Source organism: Danio aesculapii, chromosome 4 (genome assembly GCF_903798145.1).
Source record: "Danio aesculapii chromosome 4, fDanAes4.1, whole genome shotgun sequence".
NCBI lineage: Eukaryota > Metazoa > Chordata > Actinopteri > Cypriniformes > Danionidae > Danio > Danio aesculapii.
This window is the reverse complement of record NC_079438.1, coordinates 46,529,909-46,549,913: the sequence shown is the minus strand read 5'-3', so window position 1 is coordinate 46,549,913 and position 20,005 is coordinate 46,529,909. Positions and strand designations below refer to the sequence as shown.

The 20,005-nt window shown below is 36.9% G+C and overlaps 1 protein-coding gene across 1 annotated transcript in view; it reads right to left on the bottom strand.

The window, feature by feature from the left end:
* hmga2 (high mobility group AT-hook 2) overlaps positions 1-20,005 on the bottom strand; it is a 39,226-nt gene that overhangs the window by 2,894 nt on the left and 16,327 nt on the right. Inside the window, exon 4 of the mRNA XM_056455843.1 lies at positions 3,778-3,810. Within this exon, the coding sequence (XP_056311818.1) occupies positions 3,778-3,810 (33 nt within the window). The remainder of the gene's footprint in view (positions 1-3,777; positions 3,811-20,005) is intronic.

Sequence of the window (20,005 nt, the reverse complement as noted above, 5' to 3'; positions counted from 1 at the left end):
ACACTTCAGCTGTGAAGTACCAGCTAAGCGCTACCATGTGTGACATGGGCGAGTGAAAGAATGGAGATGGAGGGCGGGAAAGAAGGGAGAAAAAAAAAGTCTTTAATCATATTCGGACACCCCCGCCTGCCAGCCGTGCTTCTGACTGAAGTGCCACACGGAGCAGAAAATACCAGCTTAGTTACAAACTCTCACACGCTCAAATGCAATATCGCATTTCTGTAGCACTGTAACTGTTACACCTTTTTCCTGAAATCTTTTTATCGTTCCTACTTTTTTGCACTTTAAATGATTCAATGACATTCTCACGCGTCATCGCTCACTCTTTCATTCTGAGCAATTAGAGGCACAGCTACAGCACTCGACAAACACTAAAACTTTAATGGAATTCTGTTCCTGGAAAGAAAGAGAGAGAGAGAGAAAAAAATCTGAGGCCAAGATTACCATGCGCTTAGTTTAACTATCACCACCAGAGAAGATGGTTCAGCATTGGTGATTAAAAGCCCCTGTTCTGGGTTTATGGCGGATTGTTTGTTCCCTTTGAAGTTAAGAAGTTAACTAGAAGAGGCACTAAAGCTAATTATAAAGCAATGCAATTAGGACTATAAAATATTAACAAAGGATGGATTAGTAAATAGGTTACCCTCGCAGTTTGTTGATTAATCAGTATTAAAATGCTAATTCACCATACTCCCTTGTTGTCTCAAATCCACTTGAAATGTGTTTCTTCTAGACATTTTTAACCAAATCTGAGATTTTCCAAATCTGAGAGTTCACCCAAAACTCTGATGCCTCAATTTATTAAATAAATAATTAATTCAGCTTTGCTAAGGTTTGCTAGGTTTGGAACGAGGTAAGAATGAGTAAACGATTTTGTACCAAAGTATTCCTCTCTGTAAAAAATGCTGCGTTCCACACCATTCCTTCATGTTGTCCCAACTCAAATCAATTAATTACCTTAATAATTTTTACAAAATTACAAAAAAAAGTGGATTGAACATAAAAAAATTAAGCTGCGCCCTAAAAACCTTAACAATTTTGTTGTTTCAACTCATCTTAAATAAGTAGTTTAAACAGGCAGCAAAAGACATTTTTTGAGTGTTTTAAAATGACAGTTAACCCAAAAGTGGGGGGGGGGGGCTGCTTAATTGTTTTATGTTTAAACAACTTAAAATCGTAAAAAACATTAAGTTAACTTAATTGAATGACATGAAGGGATTGTGTGGAACCCAACATTTTTTACAGTGTTGCATGAACTGTCCCTTTAAGGAAACTCTCCGTTTACACTAATGTGCTTTCCTTTTTGAACATCATTTTAGAATGAGAACATTCTTCATCTAGACCACCATTTGTACTGCATTTCAGAAAAACGATCTCCGTCTGCAAAGCCTAAACTACAGTAGTCAATATTTGAAGTGGATCAAGAAGGTTTTTCAAAATTGTCCTAAGACAAGAATAGGTGTTGTTCAATAGTGACAACTTTGATGAAAGGTTTTGATCAACTTCAGATAGCTGCGCCAACGTTTTCAAAAGTTTGTCTACACTGAAACAACACCAGTGTTTCTAAACTAAAACAGAGTCTTCAGCGTTTTCACAACACTCCATTTTTGTAGTGTGACCACCGTAACCGTAACAAAACCTACGCATTTTAAAACAAAAATGCGGTATTGTAAATGGCACCTCAGGAATCAGTTCAAAAGGGCTGAATAGGGGTCTTGAGATGCATTTTTAAAAGTGAAACCAAAATTTTAATTGCTCATGACGTGAGATCCTTAAATAACAAAGACTCCATGACCGAGAATGAGGATTCATTGCATTTAATTAAACAGTATTGCCTTCCAGTTCACAGATACCATCTTGAAGTACCTATAGATGTGTGTGAGCATGTATGCATTGAGCCTCCAGTGTGGCTCAAAGCCATCAGGGTCTTTCATTTCCCACATAGCAACAAATCAGGCCTCAGTTATGCATTCACACTGTAAACTGGTCCGCACCAGCGAACAAGAGAAGGTGAGCAGATTCCTGGTAAATGTGTGGAAGATTGTATAGTGGGGGGAATTGTAGCCCAGGCTATTGTGTCTTTTCTTATTAGGGTTTTTCCACTCAAATCAAGCCAACATATATGACTAACATAGCCTTTATACGTTTATTGTTTTTGTTTTTTAATACATAAGTAGGTGTTTTGTATTTATTGATTTGTTTTAGACTACAGTCTTATATAATCGGTTCAGCGGTCACACTTTATTTTGATGGTCTGTTTGTTGAATTTAAGTTACATTGCATCTACATGCCAACTAATTCTCAATAGAATATATGTAGATTGTTAGGTTAGGGTTAATGTTAGTGTAAGTTGACATGTACTTGCAAAGTTTTTTTATAGCCAGTTAAATGTCTGTTGAAGGAGCAGTATCAACAGATATTAAGCAGACAGTCTACTAATACTCAAAAAGACCATCAAAATAAAGTGTTACCTTCGAAGCATACTATTTAACTTTCTATAGCGATTTATTATATGTGTAACCAACTGAAATATCATTTAATATAGCAATGTTTTATATACTAAACAAAATCCTGTCTGGTATAAACAGTTAAAGACATAAATAACTCCTATTTAGGATCCTAGCCTCCAAATCACTGGCATATTAGAAATATTATCCTTCAAACCACCATAATTAACCCATTTTTCAGCCAAACCCTTTTAATTTATGCTGTAATGACAATGTAGTATGATCACTTATTCTATTCTTTATATATATTTTATATACATATCAATATTAAAATATCAATAAGAATCAACATATTCGGTATTTTCATCCATATTTTATTATACTTGTTTTTTTTGTAATTGAGTACCATTAGCAGCCAGTATACAGGCTGTCCTTCTTTTCTTCATAAGCACATTAAAGCAGCGGTGTGCACAGAGACTATAGAGTCCACTCCATTGTTAATACGCTGAAGGAATTTTGACAAGAGAGGGAAAAAAAAAGAGGGCAACTCTTTAAAACTAATCCTGTCTGCCAGATTGCATATCCATCTGTGAGGGGATGAAACCGAAGAAGACTGGGATTCCACACATAGCGCTATAGGATTTACATTAGCTTTAACCACACAGGTCTCTCATCAAACCAGAATTATGCCCCCCTTTCACTCACTTGGGCTTTTTGTGAGCTTTGTAAACCCAAACAGCAAATCCCATTCCTCACACAATCATCGTCAATCTTTTTTTTTTTTTTCTTTGAAAGCTTTTTAGTTTCAGTTTCATATACAGCTGAAGTCAGAATTATTAGCCCTTCTGAATTATTAGCTCCTCATTTCTAATAACTGATTTCTTTTACCTTTGTCATGATGACAGTACATAATATGTGACTAGATATTTTTCAAGAAACTTCTATTCAGCTTAAAGTAACATTTAAAGGCTTAACTAGGTTAATTAGGTTAACTAGGAAAGTTAGGGTATTTAGGCAAGTCATTGTATAAAAATGGTTTGTTCTGTAGACTATCACAAAATATTGCTTAAATAATTTTGACCTTAAAATGTTTTTAAAAAATAAAAACTGCCTTTTATTCAAGCAGAAATAAAACCAATATGACTTTCTCCAGAAGAAAAAAAATATTTAGGAAATACTGTGAAAAATCCTTGCTCTGTTAAACCTCATTTGATAGGACTAATCATTTTGACTTCAACTGTATACATGAGTGCATGTTCACCTGCTGTAATTATCATTTGGTGCCAGATTCAATTTGCTATAGTGTAAAATAAGATAATGTTTGACGTACCTGAGCGGGCTTTTCCTGAACCACTTGCTGTGGCTGAAAGACAAAAAGAGAAACAATTATGACTTTCTGAATGCAGAGTTAGAATACACTTCATTTTTATATTATTTTAGAATATACTGATAGTTCTTATGCATGATTTAAGATCAGTGACAAAATGGCAGGAGAGAACATGTAGATATTATATAATAAAAAATATGATATATTATTAAATCTAACCTCCAAAAAAAGACTATAGAGTACATATCATTATTTATGATCCACATAAATAATATATGTATTTAAATATAACATATTTATACAAGTTCTCTGCAAAGTTGTATATACATGTATACATCCAGTGCTCAGCATATATAAGTACACCCCTCACAAATCTATCTCACAAAGCTATACAATAATATATTTGTGCATATACATTAGATTAGTCAGTACTGAAGTTAAATCTGCAGCTTATCTGACAAAATAACTTACGATAAAGGTCCAAAAACTAGTAGACCCAAATTATTATGTTATAGAAAAATATTAAATACAAATTTATATATATGCTTAGCTAACCCTGAATATAGATAGATAGATAGATAGATAGATAGATAGATAGATAGATAGATAGATAGATAGATAGATAGATAGATAGATAGATAGATAGATAGATAGATAGATAGATAGATAGATAGATAGATAGATAGATAGATAGATAGATAGATAGATAGATAGATAGATAAGGGTTAGCTAAGAAAATAGCTCCTAAATATAGTAGAAAATAGCTAATGTTATGTTATGTTATTCCCACATTGTTATTGTGTTGTTTGTGTTACTTATTAATAAAAAATGCTCCAAATGATTTTTTATTTTAAAAATGGTGAAAAAAAGTCATGAGTAGCACAACTATAAACTGAGTAAAGTATAAATCGTACATTCAGAAGTAGATTTTTGTTGTCTTAAAGGGCAAAAAAAATCATTATTATTCAATATTTTTTTCTTTTTTTAGATATTTAAATTATTTTTGTATATTTTATTTTTTATATAGAACATAAATGATCTCTGTATTATATATATACATTTAGATAGATCCATAAAAACACACACACATGGGCAGTGCTCCTTAAACAGCATTAAGAATGAATGTCCGTGTGTGTGTGCACTAACACTCAGGAACAATCTGACATTGCAATGTTTTGTTTTTCTGCGATAAATACTGCGATATGTACAATTTCAGCAGTGAAAATTAAACCACACTGAGCTTCAACTCTGAAAACTGGACTGACATGCTTTCAATTTACAAGAACTTCTGTGTTAAGCTGCTTTGACACAATCTACATTGTAAAAAAGAGCTATAGAAATAAACATGAATATACAATTTCACCAGATGACTTAAAAACTGCTGTTTAGAAAGACTAAAATATTTCCAAAAACTAATTAAAAGCAAATATAAAAGTGAAATAAACCGTGTTTTAGGGTTTTTGTGGCAGTCAAATAGTATTCAGGTTCAGAATTTGAATAACTAAATGTAAAATAATACTGCAAATGTCTTTACTGTATGAATAATTCGATAAAATTACTCTTTATTAAAGTTACGAATGGTAAAATTTCTTGTGCCTGAATACTTCGAATGCTGTCAGGCCTTAAAAACATATGCAAACTAAAAACTTTTACTCCATTATAGTTAAACTCTTCAATAACTATACAATTCTCATGCGTCTGTTTCTCCGGGTCACCTATAATCATAACTCACCATGCAGATCCTGCGATGTGACTATTGTGAATGTGCGATATCGATACTGAAATGCATGCATAGGAATGTATGCAGCAGTGTCTTCACAGTGGCAAGAGTGCCAGATACAATGCCCAGATTGTGCCCTACTCGCATTACATCATAAACACTAAGCGCTGCCACCCCACAGGAAGTGCTTCTAAGACCAGATCTTGACAGCTGAGGAGTCCAGCAAAAAATAAAACCCTGAGAGTGTCCAGCGTTTGGAACCAAAGCCAGCAACACACACATACGCACACACATTGAGGATTGTTGAGAGCAGCTGGTGTGTTTTGTGCCAGCTCTCCCTGGAATGCTATCAGGCTGTAACACAGTAAATGTCAACACCGGATGGAAGCGGGCGAAGAACGCAGCTGGCGATAAAGGGAAATTGGGAAAATGATGCACACATTCCGAATGTGACGGACGGAGCACAAATACACTTTGGAGATGGCAATAAATCCAACACCTTCCTGATTGCATCTATTTACAAACGCGTGAAACATAAGATGCCATGTGCGCATTACCACTAACAGATGATCACAGATGTCCAAAACCACACTGTACGTTACATCACTGATGATACTGTACATGCAGAAAAAATACTGCACTGTAGGAAGATCATTCATTATAATCATTTATTATATTAATAATGTGCCTATAACTGCTTGTTAAGGATGTATAATGTAATAATGTTTCATCTATTTAAATAAAATAATGTGTAATGTAATAATGTTTTGTTTAAAAAAATTTAATTAAAAAAACTAAATGAAATAAAATATAATTAAAATTAAAAATAGAATTAAATAGAAATTAAATAAAATAAAATACTATGAAACTGTTTTTAAAATACTGGTAGTCATTGCTTTGAATTTTATGAATAATCAACCATTTCAGCTAAAAATCTTCTTCAATATTATATTTAAAGTCACTTTGGATGCCCAAGTGAGCACATTCTATAATTAATTACCTCTTAATTAATTAATTGTATATATAATTAACCATATATAGAATATATAATTAATTCTTTAAAAAATAATTGCACTGTAGAAACTGGGAATCGTTTATAATATTAATAATGTGCTTATAAATGCTTGTTGAGGATGTATAATGTATAATAGAGTAATGCTTTGTTTATTTAAATAAAATTATGTATAATGTACAATGCAATATTGTTTTGTTTAATAAAATAAAAATTTAATTAAATTAAATTAAACTGCTTGTTGATTTTGTATAATGTATAATGTAATAATTTTTTGTTCATTTAAATGAAATAAATAAAATAATGTATGATGTAATAATGTTTTGTTTATTAAAATAAAATAAAATAATGTATTATGTACAACGTAATAATGTTTTGTTTATTAAAATTATGTATAATGAACAACGTAATTATGTTTTGTTTAATAAAATAAAATTAAATAAAATAAAAAAATTTAATTAAATTAAATTAAATTAAAAATTAAAACTAAAAATTAAATGAAATTGAAATTAAATTAAATAAATTAAATGGAAAATTAAAACAAAAAATTTAATTAAAGTAATTAAGGAAATTAAGTGGAAAATTAAAACAAAATATAATTAAAGTAATTAAATTAAATTAAATGGAAAATTAAAAGTCATTGCCTTGCATTTTATGAATAATAATCAACAATTTCAGCTAAAAATATCTTTCAATATTCTATTTAAAGTCACCGTGGATGCCCAACTGAGTAAATTAAAAGCAGATTTAAATTTTGGGGTGAACTTTCTCTTCAAACGTCTGTCTTTATTGAATGCACACAGTACATTTTTGCTGCATTTATTCTGTTCATGTACGCAAAAACTACAAATACAACTAAAGCAGTCACCAACTTTAACTGTATCCAACCACAATAGCAACCATAGAATTAAATACCATTAATTCAAATACAAACTAGTTTAAGTCACTTAATATAAAGTGGAGCCACAGCTACGATTTTTACAAAAAGGATTGAAACACTGAAAAAAAGCACCACAAAATAAGATATAAATGTAGATAGGACCAAATAAGGGGAGGGTATGGCTCTGACGGATATAGGCTATCAGGTGACATGGAAAAAGCTCTCAGATACTATTTGCGTCCCTGTGGTAAATTTGGGGTAATCATTTTGGAGGAGATACATTTAGCCATCAGGTCCCGGATATCCAAATGTCTTAATTATAGATCACTTGCAGACAGCTGGAATAAACAGAAAATGAGAGGCATGAAAGAGGCTATGAATTAAATGCAAATACTTCACATTAAAGTCGAAATGTTTTTTCTTCTCCTAATTGATCCGCTTTTGACGTTGGAAGTCATGCGCACTGATCAAAGGGAAACTAACTAGTGTGAAAAGCTAATTGTGAGAATATTATCTTTGGTTGAGTACTGAGTTTAAAGGGGTGGTCCAGAGTATATTTTCAAGACTTGGTTGTGTTCATAAGATGCAAAGCAATGTGTGCTCATGCTTCATTCATAAAAATCACCTTATTTTTCATATATCCTACTTTGATTATATACAGCTATTAGCTAACGTGAAAACATATTTCCTAGTTCCTCTGAGAGGCCCGCCCTCAGGAGGCTCTGATTGGTCAGCTAACAACATAATGTGCTGTGATGCGCGGATTGGATCCGTGTCACCAGGAAGCACCTCGGCTATAACATTACAACCTATTTGGCCACGCCCCTTCACTGTGCAAGGTGTATGCTCATAACCTGAAGGGTTTATGACATTATTAACCCAGATGCATTTTTGTAGTCTTCATTCGCTGCAGCCTTTGCTAAACTAATTCTGTAAAAGCCAATGTCTCCCTTTGCATTAAACGTTGAGTGTGTTACATTCGGAGATGTTGTTTATGTTCACGCAGCTACATTAAACATCAACTAAAGCTTAAAATATGATCTCGTAGTGGACCACCCCTTTAATGATTTGAAATGTGTAAAAGGGCAATAGGTGACCTTTTAAATGTGTAGTTTTTACTGTTACAATTTATAAAGTACTCAAAAAACGTAACCCAAGACGTTAATATTAGGGTAGATTTAGGTCGCCAGTGTCTAAGGACAATATTATTTTAACGTCCAATCACAATGTGAAATGACGTAGATTTTTTGTTGATTTTAGGTTGTGTTGGAAAGTGACCAAAATCCAACGTCGCGCCAACATCTTAAACCAACATCATTTTGACGTCAAATACTGACATTTCTTTGTCAGGTATGTCGAATAGACATCATTGGTAACGCCCACACAACCTCATGCACATTAGACTTTGATATTTTGCTGTTTTTAGGTTGTGTTGGAAAGTTACGTCTGTCTATTGTCGTCTGACGTCAACCCAATTTCCAAACAAAACACAACGTCCCATGACATTGGGGTACAACGTCAACCAGCCATCATGTTGATGTCATGTGGTTAAGTGGGCTAATAATAATGGCCATAAATATATTTTTACAATTTAAAAACTGCTTAGAAATTAAAATAAATTTAAACATATAATAATAAAAAATGCTGTGAAAAAAAGTCCTCAAATTACTTGGAAAATCTTTGAAAAACAATAAAATGAAAATTCACAGGAGGGCTAATAATTTTGCTTTCAACTGTAAATGTCTCAAATGAGATACTACTGTATCTGCAAATATACGCAGCCTGTAAAAATGCAGGAATGTCAATCCATTTGCATTTTAACAGCTTTGCTTTTCAGTAGGGGAACTGTCAATGTAAAGACTTGTGTTAATAAGGGAATAGAAGCTCCGCTCTGAGAGGCTGTTAAGGCCATTAAATTTTTATGCCAAAATGAGAACTGCTCAAATATTATTTTAAAGCATGAATCACATTCAATGTGAGGCACAAAAAACGTTGGGCTACATCGCAGTTTGCATGTAAATTACCAGATTTGTCCTACAGCAATTAAAGCTAAATATTAACTATGGTAACACTTTATTTTGATGGTTTATTTGAGTATTAGTAGACTGTCTGCTTAATATCTGTTGATACTGCTCCTTCAACAGACATTTAACTGACTATAAGAAACTTTACAAGTACATGTCAATTTAAACTAACCCTAACCCCAACCTAACAGTCTACTTATAATCTAATGACAATTAGTTGGCATGTAGATGCAATGTAACTTAAATTCAACAAACGGACCATCAAAATAAAGTGTGACCTTAACTATATACCAAATATTTTTTTAAAAATGCATCCTAGTTGTTTCTTCAATGACTTTAATGGTGTCTATCGCACCAGTTAAAGACATGCACCTATATAAGAAGCTACATATTTGGTTCTTGAAAGAATCTCTGTCTTTTTTCTCACTGAAGTGACAGATTGAAAAGTAAAACACCAGCTAGAGTGAGTTTCCAAACATTTAACACTACTCTGCCAACTGGCATTAAAGTGCATTGCTTGCCACAACCTGCCACATTGGAAACAAGTACTGTGAATTACTTTCCAGCCTACAGTGTTACGCATGCCTTGAAACAAAGAAAACTAAGGTAAACTGAGACACCCACCATGCTCAGGAATGATAACACTGACGAACAGTATGTCCAAAATAAAAACAATGATAAAATGGTAGAACAATATAATGTAGCATTCTTCTTCTGTCCAGTTGGGAAGTGATAAACAAAGTGGTTCACACAAAAATCACCATTTTTTTGGTGTTTGAGGTTAGGTCTGGAACAACATGAATACTTTACATTTTTGGCTGATCTATATGACCTTTCTTTAAATGGTTCCATTTGCGGAACAATTCCTCCCTTTTCCATGCGAGAAATTTCTTCTTGTTAAGGAGTTAAAATAATAAGATAATCAATATTTTCAACATCCAATTAAATATTGTCTGGACTGGCAGCCTCTTTTAAACCTTGATGACACAAAGTCAGAGTTTTCTCTTTAAATGATGAGATTTTTCTAGCATAGCTTTTTATGAAAGTTCTCTTGTGGACCAGAGTACCAATGATTTTTAATTCAGCAGTAAAGACTGTATATATAATAAGATGGCACATACTACTGTGAACTAGATATGAATTATGGGGGAATATGCTCTACCTTCTAAATAAAAGAGCCCATTTCCAATAGGTCATTGTGTCACATAGGTCACTTCAGCTGTGTGCATGCAAATTCATCATTAGCATAGTATTACGTACTACATGTATACTATATACAAAATCCTCATGAACTATTTTTATGCTACCTAGTTTTTTCACAAGATACTTGCCCCAATCTGAGTGGGATCTGAACTGAGGTGGTTAAAGGTACTAAAGACTGCAACCACATGCAACAGTAGCTAGTGTGCCTCTTGAGGCCAGGGGAGTGAAGTTTACAGAAACAGTCTGCACTAGACTTCTGTTAACCCCCCAAAATCCTCACTCTATTCTGGGTCACGGCACCAATGTTTATCTTCAACAGCTCAGTCAGTGCCTAGTGAGTCCAAAGGTATATGTTTTACTTACAAAGTTCTGATTCTGGTCTCTGTTACATTCATCCCAGTAAACCTCACTCTCATCCGGGTGACGGCACCAATATAAATTCTCCGGTTCCAAGCGGTTCAAAACAGAGGCTGTTTCTCAATTCCAAGAACGCAGAGAACAGACTTGCATTCTTGTAAAGACCGGTCTTGCCAAGTCACCTCGGAAGAACGAACTCAGGAGACCACGAGAACAGAGAACGCGTCCTGTGAGAAATGAGATGCTGCTTTCTGTCTAATGGTCACGTGACCTTCACACGTTTTTAATGAAAAATGCTGCGCTTTCCAGCTCCAATCACAATGACTTCTAGGACTTCTAGAGCGAGTTCAGTGCTCAAATCTGCCTCCATGCGTCCTCGATATCAAGAACACATCCGGGAAGTTTCACGCATCCTCCGTTCTTACGGTCTTGAGAATTTGAACTGAACTTTGGCAGTTAATGATGGCGTTACATGAGAACACGAGGACACAAGACCGCTGTAGAACGCATATTGAGAAACAGCCAGTGTTTTCAGTATGGGTGGTAGATGCACTAACAAGGACACTAAAGGCTAGTGTTTCTGCCAAGGGCGATCTACTGTAACAAGAACGCATCATCCTTTAGCATCATTTAGTATTTCATGAGACCAAGGGAGTTAGATCTACTCCCAAAGCTCCTATATTCAAATCACCCCCGTAAACCTTATTCTCATCTAAGTCATCACATCAATGTAATGGATCTAGCCATCCCCACTCTGAGCAAGATTCCAGCCAGGGAGGGTATGGGAGTCAGGTGCATGAACACTTCAGTCAGTTTAAATCAGTAAGAACGGAAGTGTGGGGGGGGGGGGGGGGGTGTTACCATCAGATCCAATCAGCTGACATTGTTTGCATCAACCCACTGGACCATTCTATTGTTTCATAAATGGAAAAGCAACACAAGAGATCAACAAACTACTGAAGAAGTCTAGAATAGATGCCTGTGTTGACAAGAGCTTGTGTGATTGAATAAGATATCTGCAAGTTTACAGTAATGTTTGGAGAGAGAAAGTGCAGAAAGTGGACAAGAATGAGCCTTTGCGTGCATGTGCTGAGTACCTGTGTTCATGCACACTATCAAGTTGAGTAGACTTTGCAAGACCGTGCGTGTACTTGCGATTTAGATTATTGTCAAATTCTCCAGCTTGGATTTCAAACAACGGTTAAGCACATATTCTGTATCTAAAGGTGATTCATATTGTTGTAGAAATGTTTTTGTGCTGCCATGGTCTCTCATCCTGCTTTGAATGGAGGGAGTATCTTTAAAAACTATTGATCATTCAAAAGTATGTCTGGTAGACGTGGTTTGGGAGATACTTCATTCGTTAAGAATGCAAAGAGGTCTTTGGGCCAGTTACACAAAGAGATTATGTAATGGTTGTAAGTCAGCCTCTGGCACAGGTAACTGGGGGCAAAAAGCTAGAAGAGTGCAGCTGCACGTCTCAGCAGCTCCAGAACTGAACGTGCCGGGGCAGAGCGTAGCCAAGCTAGTGGAAGACTCCTGCTCTTAGGACTTGGCATGTCTTACCAAAACTATTCTCTGTGCCAAGAGTCATTTACTAAAAGCTTTACACAGTGGAGAACCCCTCCCTCTTACAAGAAACTGCACTGGAGATATTTAGGTCTCTCTTTCATTCATGCCCTTGAGATCTTTAAATCTAAGTCTTGACACCAAAAGAGTTGAGGAAACCTATGCTTAAAATCAGTTCTGATTTGATTCCACATTGGGCAAACCTTTCACTTACATCGATCTGGAAGAATCAGGGTTTTTTATTAGAAGCTAATGGAAACTTTTATGCAAATCCCTGTAATGAACAGTGTATGAGCTCTTGCAACACAAGATTGAACAAGTTTGTACAGTAATCCGTATTTAACCTCTTTTATCTATTTGTATAATTGCTAATGATTTGACTAAAAGTGAATCTGCATCTGCAGGATGGTGTTTGTTTTTACTAAAGTTGACCTCGATGGACCAAACAATGTCATTGGATTTTACTTTCCAAAAAAGAGTCTTACATGATCACCATTGACCAATGAAACTTTGAAGGTCTTTACCAGCAGAAACGTACTTTTCTGCAACTTACGTTTCTGTAAAGAAATCAGCAGTTCATTCATTGAGTTCGCCTCATGTATTTCAGGACCTTCAGTGTAGTGTTCTCAGCTTCATCGAACACAATTAACTGTATTTAAAGTTCACATATTTTGCCTCAAAACAGAGAGCCACTTTAACACGGTACACCCCTTGAGACCCTGAGACCCTTTCCTGCCCATAAGCCGTATTCATTTTACCTGACTGCCTGCTAAAATAAAATGGGAAAGTTAAGAAAAATGAAAACGCAGCTCACATTTACTTTAAACTTGAACGGCTAACATATGTTTTGCGTTTAACGGAGGGGGAAAAAAGCCCTTACTTGAACATAGTCTCCTTAGGGCTGCTGACAAGAATTCCACAAAGACAGGAAACATAAAAAAACACTCGGCTTGATTTGATGAGGCAAACTTATCCAAGGACTCCCTCACTAGAGGCGGACCCCACAGATGAGCCACCCAGTAACTGCACCCCCTCCGCTCCCATGAATAAAGGCCACATGTTATGTTAAACTGGAGGTGGAAGTGGGGAAAACAAGCCAGACATCTCCAGGGTACAGGGCCACAGCACTGGCTTTGTGATCACCCTTGGAAAGCCTCCACCGGTTCGGGCCGATCTGAAAAGACTCCAGGTCCGAGAGCCCCCCTTGCTTTCAAACGTCCCTTCTCGGACTCCAAATCAAGCACCCTCCCCAACCAAACAGTGCTATGAATGCCACCTATCAGAGCTGGGCTAAACCCTGCGATTAGGGGGAATTTGCCGAAGGGCCCTTTGTAGAAAAGAAAAATGTCTGCCAGAGCAAGGAATGTGGAAAATTCCTGGCAGGACAAGCAGCCTTTTGTTAGGAAGGTTTTTTTTTAAGGGGGGTGTTCTGGAGGGAAAGAAAAGCGCAGACAAATTGGATCTGGTCCGTTTAGGAGCCTCTGCTGTTTGAAGTGAAATCAGTTCCCAGAGTTTCTCAAAGGATAGAGGAAGAGAAGGGAGAGGGGTGCTGGGGGTCTGCACAGTAATTCAGGTTTTTTTTACTTTCGGTACACAAAACTTTCCCATTTTAAAGTTTGTTTTTTCTGTTGTTCAGATTCTGTGGGGTCTTTATTAGAAACTGGGTCAATAGCTCAGTTTGTCCAATGGGATGTTGTACATACTCAGATATAAGATTTATAGTAATATGCTTTTATTCTACCAATCATTCATCCGAATCATTACATTATATAAAAGTAAATAAAACGAGTGAATATGTTTATTATTATTATTATTTATTTATTTTATTCAGATTTCAGGGTGCTTAAATCAAAGTCACAGTAACATACATGGATTCATGGAAATGTCTGGAGAAAGACATCATTGAAAGAATGTGCATGTAGCGCTTAGCCGCGTGACCATACCATGATAGAGGTCTTGTGTAGCAGAAGTGTCACTATCAATAATGTTTGTCACATACCATTCACTGTTCATACAAACACAAAGATTTCCTTGCTTTCTTTCCCTCGCTTCTTTTTAAAAGAATTTATGTAATTGTGATTAAACTTTTTTGTAGTGTGGAAAAATAAAATATACTGGTTCCCCCTAACACCATATTATGCTACCAATATAACAACTACACAAACAACACCATTTAATCTTTCTAACATGTTCAACCATATATAGACCCATATGAGGCATACTATGTTATTGTAATTTCCTACTGCCTTCTCCTGTGCTTCCTCCATCTCCCCTTTTTCACATTCTCATCTCCGGAGCACCTATTGAGGCAGCTGTTATAGTCGCTGGCTCACAGCAAAATGATTAAAGCGCTTCCAGAAGCTGGAACAGGAAAGGCAGGGGGAAGTGAGAGATGAGGGGGGAAAGGTCAAAGGGGTCAGCAGTGGAAATCCGTTGAGGTGGTCCCAGAAATCGCAACACACACCCCTATTGGCAGGAATTCAACTACTCGGGCCCCAGATAGAGAGGGAGAAAGCGATAGAAACAGAGACGAGAGGAGGGGAGAGGGTTTTGGGAATGTGGGGAATGAGGTAGAGATGTCCAGTTGCTCGCTCTCACGCTGTATCGAACTCACACAGCCGTCCAAGTGAGGGACAGGAACGGCTCCAAGCCACAATGTAAACAAAGCTTTTGCATGTGCATACTTCAAGACTCCAATTCCTGCCCGAGTTTCAATAATAGCTAATAAAATGTTTGCAGCTCTTTATGAAAATCGACTCACCATCAAATTTTGTGTAATTGGGAGAGTCCTGGCAAATGAAAGCAAAACTTTGAAAAAGACCAAGTCCAATTTCCAAGTTCGTTTTAATGCATGACACCTGCTCAATATTTATATTGGAAAACTTTGACATTGCATTTCCAGTTTCAATTCTGCATCTCCAAGTGGAACAAAACATCCAAAAGGCACAATCTGAATTTTACCATCAGGATTTTGCTGAATGAAAACTGGGTATTAAATATTAAAATAGTGAAGCACCCAATGCAACATACAAGCCAAGTGGAATTAATCCAGTCAGTTTTGAGGGGCATTAAACACTCTGTGTAAAGACCTTTGTGTCCACCTTTGTAGTGTAAATTAAGCATTATTAATAAACCTTAAGGTAATACTATGACTGTTAAATAAAGCATTAAAAAGGTGTGATTGGGGTAAATTGTCACTATTAATAGTTGTTGGATCCTGAAACAGGTAAAAACAAAAACACATGCAACAAAAATCCATATTTCTCCAACTCTATGAATATTATAATTTCTAATAGCAACTATTGTATGAACTGTACTTAAATCACAACGAACTATTGGCATTACTTATGGCAATAACATTAGTCAAGGTGAATCATATGGAAAGTCTAGTAAAGTTCTTCAATTCTGATTAAATAATTTGTTTTTGAATGAAGCGCCTTGATGAATCATTCATGAAAAACAAGTTTTGAGAAAGTAAACGGGGTCAGTTTTTCATGTTGACTTTAAAAGTAGTAGCCCGTGTAGACACCCATCTGACTCACTGCGGAGTCTCACCATGTCTAAACAAACATTTGGGTTTGTTTACAAGTTTAAATACAGCTGACAGCATCTTACTATTTAAGTCTATTTAGTGTGGAATAGGAAATGCTAAGAATAAAAACCGTCTGACAGACCAAGTATAGGCCAAGCCACTGACTCAGGACAGAACCTGACCTGACTGCAGATTCTCCTGCCTAAAAACACCCAGGGGGCTATGTTTAATATTTTGCCCAGGAGGGTTGCGAAGGCTATAAAAACTTTTTGATGTTTGACACCAAATTCCCATCACAATACTCTCCTCCTGCCTCACACATGGACACATTAAGGAAGGAAAGAGGGGGGGAGCAAAAAAAAACCTTTTCACACTTTGGCAGCAGTTAAGGGTTTTCCGAGCCTCCCCACCAGATCGAGGCTTTTGGATGACTCCCAATCGCAGCCCTTGTTTCCCTCGAAACGATGAGCGCCTCCCCTCTTCCTTGCCAGACTCTCCCTCCCATTTCCCTCAGCTCTGATTCCACTCCTCACCACCTGACAACACTGTCTGTCCTCTAGCCAAAAGCAGCAGATCCTTGTGTGAGATGAGAGAGAACTTCCTCCCCACTGTCTCCTGTCCTGCACTCATCCGTCCCTCTTCACTTATTTATTCACATTTCCTCATCTCTTCCTTGAGGTGGGAGTTGAAGTCCGAGCGTTGGGTTTACAACATCCCAATACGTAATTTGGCAGTAGCTACAAGCTGGACCGCAACTTGTTAAAATGTTTGCAAGGTCATTGTGATCCAACAAACATTGGTGGAAAGAACCACCTGGGAAGGGAAGAGCGAGTATGAATCTTCATATCAAAGGAATCCTTGGATTAAGATAAGGTGGACATCACAGTGTCAACTTCTTGGCCAGACCTCTCAGTTTGAAGACGCCATGTGAAGTATATATATTGTCTTTGCTGGCATTCTCACTTATTGCCTTGGTAACAAACAGGGAGGGTTGTTGGCTAAGAGAGCATTAATGGCCAATTCACACTGCACTGACAGACCATCAGCAACACATTTATCGGATCAGTAAGTTACCCTTGATGGCATCTGTTGCAATTGTTGCCCACTTTCCTTTGTTGATTATAGATATTAAGTCTGCATTTTGGGTTCTAGTTAAATTAAACTTTGTAATCTAGTGACTGTCTGAGCTAGTCTGTCTGTCAGTAAAGTGACTTGGATAAGTTACACAGGTCTGGAGTGAGCGCAAGAAGAACAAGAACTTCCCCATTCTTCCACCATTATTTCACTCCTCAACACTTTACAATACAGTCTATCTTTCAGTTAAAAAGCAACATATTCTTGTAGGAGATGAGAGAGAACTTTCTACCCACCATCTTCTCTCTTCCATACATTCCATTATTCATTCATTTACTTGAAGAAAAACCAAACCCATAAACATGTTGGATGTCGGCCTTGACACTTGAAAGGTCATACAGGTCGACAGAGAGCACAAAAAGAGGTAAGAACTTCCCCTTTCTCTACCATGGTCTTGCTTGTAGAGGAATTAATCATGTAAACATGGTGGACTCTGGCCTTAACACTTGAAAGGTCATGCAGGCCACCAAAGGAGGAAGCAAGATCTTACAATTTTTCTCCACCTTAGTCTTGTTTACAGACAAAACAAATACAACATACTTGAAATCAGCTTTAACAAAAGAGTCATGCATCCACAGTGAGAGTACAAGAAGAGGCAAGACCTCATTTTTCATCATAGTGTTACATCATGAAAAACGAATGGTGTAAATATGGATGTAACTGGATGTAAGCCTTAACACTCGTGCAAGCCTATAAAGAGGACAAAGAGGTAAGAACTTCCCTTCTCATCTACGGTCTTGCATGCAAAATAACCAAACACATAAATGCTGGATGCCAGCCTTAACACTTGGAGAGTTGAGCAGGCCTAAAGACAGCACAAAAAGAGGCAAGAACTTGCCCCTTCTCTAGTATGGACTTGCATGCAGAGAAACCAAATGCATTTACACATTAGATTTGGCCTCAATTCTTGTAGGGTTATGCAAACCTGGAGAAAGCACAAGATGAGGCAACAACTTACCAATTTACCACTAAGGTCTTTTTTGCAGAGGAACCAAACGCATAAGCATGCTGATAGAATTAATACTTGGAAGATCATGCAGGCCTAGAGAGAGCACAAGAAGAGGCAAAAAACTTCCCCCTTCTCTGCCATGGTCTCACTTGCAGAGGAACAAAATGCGTAAACATGCTGGACACAGTCCAGTTGGCAGAATGAAAGGGAACTGCAGTTCACAACTGAATAATGTTAGCTGTTTGAGGACAGAGATAGCCCGTTCCAATGCACCCCCCCACTCCACAACACAGTGCGGCTTGTCCGCTTGGCACAGCAGACTTGGTCCATGTCCGCACCTGTGCAGGAGGAACACCCGGAAAAGGAAGAGGGGGGCAATAAATCAGTCTTTTAGCTGCTGAAACAAATCTAGCAGATAACATTTCGCCTGGCGCAGGGGATCTGCTGAATGCCCCCTATAGCAGGACTTCCTGTAGGTCTGATTTATAAATATCAAAAGAAGCTAAGCAAAAACTAGTATGTGCAGTTCAATTCTACACTCAGGGATTAGTTATTTATACTTATAGATGTCCAGTCATATACAGTGAAGTCATCTGAGAATTATAAAAAAGATTATTCACAATGATTGTGGTTGTAATTGCCTTGACTATAACCCAAACAAATAAACATACAATGTGAACTTTTTTGTGTAGACACCTGTTGTCAGTAATATAATTATTTACTTTAATCTTAATAAGATGACAATATGATTAAAATGTTTACATGAGATGCTTTTTGATTGTTCCTTTCATGTTCCCATTTAACCGGTATAGTAAATAGTTTGATTAACATCAAGTCACCAATCAATGCTAGTTTCCTCCGCCATTTCACGCTACAACAGTTTGTGTTCTACATGGTACCATATTTGATTTCGGGCATTTGTTTTTAATTTTGCGACAAGTTGAACCGCAGTTATTATCTCACACTATGCATGCAAACATACTATGGTATATACAAATACTTAAGCAACAGGCCACATCTGCTATTCCATTCACTAACTTTTCATTCATGCCCCCACGACAAACCCTGAGATTCTGGATGAGAGCATACTCATCGTTTCCAACACACACCAAAAATGTTTTTTTTTTGCTTGAAGTCATTCTCATTTGTTTGTCGACAAACGCTTGACAACTGCCTTGTGTGCATCCTGTCGCAAAGTGTAGTGAAAAGTACTACAAAATGATAAGACTTTGATTAAGGTGTTTATTTGTCTGCAGGGACACCGCAAGGGGGGTAAGTAAGGATGAATCTAAGGGGCCGAGCATTTTGGAGGCCCCCAGAGATATTATTAGGGGCCCACGACACATGCAACCCCCAACCCCCCCCCGGTCTTGACTTCCGTCTGTGACACCCCGAAACTCACCCCCACCCCTGCAGCTCTTCACTTTCGTCCTCAATTTGTCTTAATTCGATTTCTGTTCGATTTCGATTAAGGCTTTAGTCAGATTATGGTCATCAAAAATGGCCGTTTCCATGGTAGACTCTTAATCAGAGTATTGTCCGTGTAAAGGTACTCGCTGATGAGGTGGCAGGTTCTTTTGTAGAAATATTCCTAACAACTTTATTCTCATCACTATGAGAGAGTATTTTTTTTTTGCAGCAAACTAGTATCCTCTCGTAGCAGCTGTGCCACCTGCACAACGTTATTTTAAGAATCCCAAACCTTTCTACATCCTCTGACTGATGGATTTCCTGTCGGCAAGAATGATGCTCAATGCAGCCATCTCAGCAGGGGTCATGGTGAAGCTGACGAATGTCCTAGATGGATGATCCGGTCTTGGCCAAGTCTTGGCAAGTGTCTTAAATGTCTCC